This window comes from Pygoscelis adeliae, unplaced genomic scaffold (genome assembly GCF_000699105.1).
Source record: "Pygoscelis adeliae isolate BGI_AS28 unplaced genomic scaffold, ASM69910v1 Scaffold154, whole genome shotgun sequence".
In the NCBI taxonomy this organism is placed as follows: domain Eukaryota; kingdom Metazoa; phylum Chordata; class Aves; order Sphenisciformes; family Spheniscidae; genus Pygoscelis; species Pygoscelis adeliae.
In genome coordinates, this window is record NW_008825113.1 from 5,324,755 (window position 1) to 5,331,593 (window position 6,839).

General features: G+C 44.2%; 1 protein-coding gene across 1 annotated transcript in view; it reads left to right on the forward strand.

Moving 5' to 3' along the window:
• UMODL1 (uromodulin-like 1) overlaps positions 1-6,839 on the forward strand; it is a 57,202-nt gene that overhangs the window by 3,021 nt on the left and 47,342 nt on the right. The window contains exon 2 of the mRNA XM_009327987.1: positions 1,919-2,161. Within this exon, the coding sequence (XP_009326262.1) occupies positions 1,919-2,161 (243 nt within the window). The remainder of the gene's footprint in view (positions 1-1,918; positions 2,162-6,839) is intronic.

A 6,839-nucleotide genomic window follows, 5' to 3' on the forward strand; every position in this document is an offset into this window, starting at 1 on the left:
CTGCTCTAAGCAGCAGCACAGGGCTCCCTGGAGCCTGCTGGGAGGTCTCTTGCTCTCACACGCACCCTCTGTAGCACGCCCCAGCATCAAACTCTGCCTTTTGCTGCAGGATGAAGGCACAGATGGGTCAGGCAGAGCAGGGCTGGACTCCCAGGGGCCCAATGCTCTCCCTGGGTCTGGTCAGACACGAGTTATTTATAGTCAAGAGGGAAGGCTGGGGGTGGTCCATGGTCCGTCCCAGCTACCCTCTCCTTCCTTCTGCTCTTCCAAAGTGCCCTTGTCTGCAGGGAGGTGTCTGTGCCTCCGTTTGGGAATTGCACCAAGCAAATCCATTTTTCTTCATGGACTTTTGAATATCTAAGGCAGGGGATATCTTTCAGGCTGTTCTTATTTGAGCAGTTGCTAGGATTAGGGCTGGAGGAAGACCTTCTGGGTGATTTGGTTGAGCCAGTTTGCGGGACGTATTGTAGCCTGTGGTATCTATCCCATGCTTTCTTCCGGACTGTCCTTGCACTACAAACGGGTCGTCCTGTTCAAAGCTCTTTTACCAGTCTTGTTCAAATTGCACACATACCTTTTGTTTAGCTGGAAAGCTAAACATGATAAAAGCACATGATTCCTAAGAACCTGACAGTTTTTTGTTCTTGAGTTGTTTTTACATGTTTCATCTTTTCAGGCAGAAGATAAGCTGTACAAATAAGATAAGCTGTAAATATTTTAATTGTATGCTTGTTGTGTATACTATGTTAGCTTCAGTCTGTCTGTTGACTGGCCCTGGTCCCCTCAGAGCTCTCAGAGATAAGAGTCCTGCCACACTTGAATCTCTGCAGCTAATTCATATTTGTCCTTATTAAAGTTTCTTTTCCTTTGTCTAAAGGTTGATATAGGCATTTTAATTCTATCCGATCTATTTCCCAAAAGGGACACAGGGTGGCTCAGCCCTTCTGGCTTCTATAGCATCTCATTAGGAGACAGCCTGATGTCTGTGACATGATTGTAGGTTGCTTACTGCTCATTCTTAAACTCCATCTGGTTTTGTTGCTGCTGTTGTCATTTGGGTTCCTTTGTGGTGTGGTTTTTTTCCTGCTCCAGCATTTCAGTTTTAAGTAAAGCATGTAACAAGTTTGCTCCTCATCATGACTGGTTTCAGAACTCCAGAAACTGAGTCCCATTCCCAGATCTGCGTGAAATTACGTAGTTAATGAACTTATTACTGACTTCGTTTATACTAAAGTCAATGAACCACAGCAGCCCTCAAAGGGCCTGTTCTAACATGGTCTGCTACAAATGCAGATAGGCAACATAGGAGCTCCAGGAATACCTTCTGTGTCAGATATCTGAAAGTCCTTCCCCATGATGCATGAGTACCCAGTTTTAGCCTAGGGCGATGTCTGAAGGATGTCTTATTCCAGACATCTACTGTGACTCATCTGCCCATGAGTTCCTTGCCCTTCATTCCCTTTATAGTCAGTGGAGAAAGACAAACAGTTGGGCAGCGTGAGCCTGGAGTGGACATCTAAAGTACTTGGATGACTCTGCCTTGGAAGTGCCTATTCTGCTCTGCTGTTAATTTCTATTAACATATATTAGTTTCCTTTATACTTACTTGAGTTAAATTGCCCTTTTTCTGCTTTGCACCTGAAGGCACTGCGAGCTCTTGAATTTTCTGCCAATCTGCATCCTTTTATGACTGAAGTGATGTCTATGACAAGCAGTCACTAGTAATTCCTTCTTCTGTCTGTTTTCTGAAGTGATGTTCTTCCTAACATCAGCCTTCCTGGAAATCATTCATCTGTGTTGGTTCTGTCACTGCTTTCTCATAACAGTGTTTTTAACTAGATACTGCAGGGAACTTATGCACTGGGGTGACAAATTAGTGCTGATCCCTTTCTTTCCTGGTTTTTTTTTTCCTCCCTAGAAAAAGGCCTCTCTTTGCTAGGGTACCATCTGTGCAACTATAGCCTGACCAAAAATGTATTTAAAATGGTTGCCTACCAAAAGTCCTATGAGAAAAGCACTTCCTGTGGAGGATGGATACCATGGATGGTGTGTCTCCGGACGTACTATAAAACGCAGTATCATACTGTTGAAGTCCCTGAAACCATCACTCTTACAGATTGCTGTGAAGGATATGAGCAAGTTGGACTCTACTGCTCTTTAGGTAAGTTTTAGTCAGATTAATAGTTGAAATAAATGTCTGATGGAAGAGGATTCACTTAAACTGAGACATGTAAAGGTTTAATTCAGTTCTGGGCAATAGGTTCCTGTTCACTGACATCAGTGAGTCTGCAAAAATCTGCAGTAAACTTGGTCCAACATGGTAAGGAGTAGACATGAAAGACTAATTCTCCTGATTCTTGCTCTTTGCCACCCCTAGTCACAAATTCCACTCACCTAAAGTTCCAGGTGAGTATGAAGAAAGTACCTGCTTGTTACCCCTACAAGGGCTCATTACTTGTCCTGGTTCAGGCCAGTATCTGTGGCGAAGTGCAGTAACTCATATAGTCTTGCCTGGTGCTGTGTCTGCTCTGAGTGTGCTTCCATTTACAGTAGGAGCTTTCTTCTCAAAAGTAATTCAGGATGCACTAGGATAACATCTCCTTTGATTTGGAGCAGGGTCAGTTCCCAGGATGCAGACCCAGTTTTGGTGTTAATTGAAAACAACCTGTGGCCTCAAGACAAGCTGGTGCCAACCGGTTTCCGATCAAAACTACGTTAGGGCCCATTTTCTCAGGGCTTCCTTGGTTACCTAGGGCTATGTTGGAGGACTGGAAACTGGCAAACCTTTTGGTGGATCTGATCTAACTTCTGAGTTTTAACAAGACTCTGCTTGGGAAGACTTAATCATCTTTGACTCAAGATGGAAGCTTTTTCCTCTTCCCGCATCAGGGCCACCAGCTGTCAACAAGAAATTGCTAATTTTTAGCAGAACTCGAGTCATAGGTGGAAGGGATTCCTTGGGGAAAAGGAACTTTTTTTTAATGGATAAAGCCACATGCTTTTAAGCTGAACAGGCATCTTGGATTAGCTAGGCCAGCATTGAACTGTTCCAGCATCCAGAAAAGTTCTGCAGGACATAATTTTGTCTCCTATTTTCAGTATGACATTGCATTTTCTACATTTCCCCTTTTCAAGTTATCGTCCTGGGAATTTACATAGTCTCAACACTGTAACAAAAGGTCAAAAAGGAAAGGTCCTATTGCAGCCCTGGTCCTGGCTTTGGGTCATAAGACTTGGGTGACTCAGTTCTATGGGAATGTCCCCGAACCTGCTCCTGCACCACATCATATAACGTGACATGAGAGGGTATGAGCCATATGTCTTGTCACAGGATCTGTAAAGGACAATGTGTTCATCCTACTTTTAAGTTGCTTCAGAGCATTGGAAAATGAACCTCCAAACACTTTTTGGAAGGTATTTTCTCAACACTTACTAGTAAAATACTGTGTCTAAAGGAAAATTCCTTTAACAGAAAGACGGGAACACAGAAGTGGTGATTGTATTTTACTTGTTCTTAAAATGTTTTGCTAGAGAAGAAGAATGAAAGCATAATTAGATACACATCATCCCTCATTTATTGTATCCTGCAATTGTTTGGCTCTGTGGCTGTTGTGGAGTGTCAGCCAGGGCTGTTGTGGAGTGTCAGCCAGGGCAAAATTTGACCTGCAGGTTACAGTATGTCCAGGCAGCCTTCTCAGACTGGCAATGGACCAGCTGTTGATCATATTATTTTCCAAGCAGCAGTTCCATGCTGGGGAAAATCTGCAGGAGATCTAATAGGTGTTGAATAGTCACTTCAGTAAGGTCTTTTTGATATACATGCACGTGCACACATGTGTGCACATATCTATCAAATGACAAGGCTGAGAAGCAGTCGGAGAAAATTGCTTTTTAATTCTGTAGTACAAGGAAATAGCTGTGTCAGCTAAATGTTGAAGAGTCACTAGCTAGTTATGGTTGTCTCTATTTGCACAAGAAACTCTATGAGTGATCAGGATTTTCAAGGTGTTTCAGAACCTCTGAAAATCAAGACCGTCTTCTTGGGTGGGAAAAAAGGCATCCTGCTACCACTTTAAGTATTTTTTCCCAGTATAATTCTATGCCTTTTAAAAGCATCTCTAGGGATATTTTAGGCTTGAGAGCTGTTGATGAGTTTATTTCATCTAATATTAACAAATCTGTAAATCTCTTTTAAAGCTTATCTGCAGAATTTCCGCTCTGCCCTTGCCACATTGTTGGTGGGCACTCTGGGCAGGCTTGTCCATGAAATACTGTGGTGACCTTGACTCTTTTTCCTGCCAAAGTTAATTTGGGAATATTTTAAACCATAAAAGGATTTGTATGGCTTCTGGGTGATTTCTGTGTTTACATTATTCCGGTATCTTTGCTTTTCAGGGCATTAGTCATAAATTCTGTGAATGGTAATGCACTGTCTAGACACAGTCTTAAATAAATGATGAAAAGAGAAACTGGAACTGCTGAAATTACTGCACAGCATGCTGTTGAACTACTGTTATTTTCTTCTTGATGTTATCCATGCTGGCATGCTCTCCATCCTGCTAGGAGCGGAAAGGTCTCCATGACCTTTCACAGTAACCTGCTCCTGGCCACTCCCCACCTTTTCTTCCTAGAAGGAACCACTTACCCTTGCCTGGGATATGGCAGGCCCCGCTTTTCTTATTTCTTTACTGATGGGGAAAAAATGTCTACATCATTAGTCAACTTGCTCTGGTAGTTCTCACTAGTTGCCCATCAATCCATTAGGATAGTATTACACACGCACACAGCAACGACTTCAACTTTTTTTAAATAAAAATTGCAAAGTTAAGTATCTAAAAGTTACGAAGTGCTAGAATTAATTATAAAGGTAGAATTGAATAAAAACAATCTTTGTTTCCTCTCTTTGTGCCTACACATGCAGATTAGTAAACTCTTTTAATTACCTGATCCCACGCTGCCTTGCCCCGAGAACCACATTTCCATGTGCTGCTCGGGGACAATGGAGCCCCTCTAAGGATCTTCCCAGCAGCGCATCATCCTGGACTGTGCATTTGGTGCATGGTTCAGTGCTCTGTTGAGCCTCTCTCTGAACATAGAATTACTTATCACTTCTTGAGGTGAATCTGGGATGATTCACAGACAGCAATTTGTCTTCATGAAGCCTGCGGGAAGGGAGGGAGGTTCTCTGTCTTTCATAGCTGGGCAACTGAGCTGCAGAGAGATTGAGATCAAACCATTTTGCATGCCCACTCTCAGACACCTAGGGTGCGGTTTCGATTTTTTTTTAAATTTATTTTGATTTTGATTTTCAGAGTGCTTAGCGCTGCCTTTAACAACTTGTGCGGTTGGAGCGCAGAGCCTCGTGTCCTCAGTGGTGACTGTGAGTGGTCCCCTGATTGCTAAGCAGGTCCCAGAGCTGCAGGTCAGGTTCCTGGACCTGCGAAAGCCACGGCTCTGAAAGGTTGTTATGAATGTGTTGTACAACACTTTCCCAGCATCTTGCAGGCAAAGACAGGGTCCAATTCTCCAGGCTAATTTCCAGCTGCTTGAATCAATGGTATGGTTACTTCTCCTGGTGACTGGTTTGCTGCCCACCTTCCACCTTACTGCATAAGATGAAACCAGAGAGTCTCCTTATCTGCCATCTAACTCTGCTTGATCTCCAGCCAGGGAGCAAAAGAGTGCATCAGCATGTGATGAAGGCTGGTTTTGCACACGTGTACAAAAATACGTTGAAATAGGAAGGCCCAGACAACCTTAATCCTGGGGATTCTTAACTTGATAGTACTTAATTTGCAATGTTAAGGCCACACTTTAATCAGGGTATGCTTTGCATGCATAATTTCCTAAGGTTTTCAGAAAAACATCTGTAAAGTTAAAACCCCTTCGTTTTAGATGCCCAGGTAGCTCCTCAGCAGGGCTGGGACCTTTCAGAGCCTGCATGCAGATGTTTGCATGCTGAGTCTAACCAGAGTGGCGGGGAGCTGCGGCATGTCCCCTGTGCTTGGGCTGTCACCAGAAAGCCATGGGACAGCGGTATCACCGGAGGCATGCGGGCAGCATTGCAGAATCCCTCCGGGGTGGGAAGGGGGGGATCTCACCTAGAAGCAGGTGTCTCTGGCTGCCCTGCGGTTTGGGTCCCTTGTGTGCCCCTAGCAGCCACAGAAATGGGATTATGGGTATCGGAGGGTACATCCCTGCCAATTCCCCGTGGTGTCTGCTTATGGGCCTCCTGTCTGGGAACTGTCTTGTCCCTTTTTGAGCCCACCAAAGCTGTCAGCCTCCGCACCTTTTGGTGCATACTTTTACCCATTTTGTTGTGGGCTCTGGTGAATACCAGCTCTGCTTTCACCTTACTCCCCGCCTTTGGGATTTTGTAAACCTTGATCGCATCCCCCTCAGCCTTCTCTCACAGCAAGAAGTTCCAGCCTTTTTAGTAGTCTGTCCTTGCAAATTATTTGCTCTATTCAGTTAGTAACTCTGTGCCTTTCCCAACCGCATTAGAATCATAGAATCATTTAGGTTGGAAAAGACCTCTGAGATCATCAAGTCCAACCATAAATGTAACACTGCCAAGTCCCACTAAACCATGTCCCTAAGCACCACATCTACACGTCTTTTAAATACCTCCAGGGATGGTCCCGGGGCAGCCTGTTCCAATGCTTGACAACCCTTTTCGTGAAGAAATTTTTCCTAATATCCAATCTAAACCTCCCCTGGCACAACTTGAGGCCATTTCCTCTCATCCTATCGCTTGTTACTTGGAAGAAGAGACCGACACCCACCTCCTTGCTACAGCCTCCTTTCAGGTAGTTGTAGAGAGCAATGAGGTCTCCCCT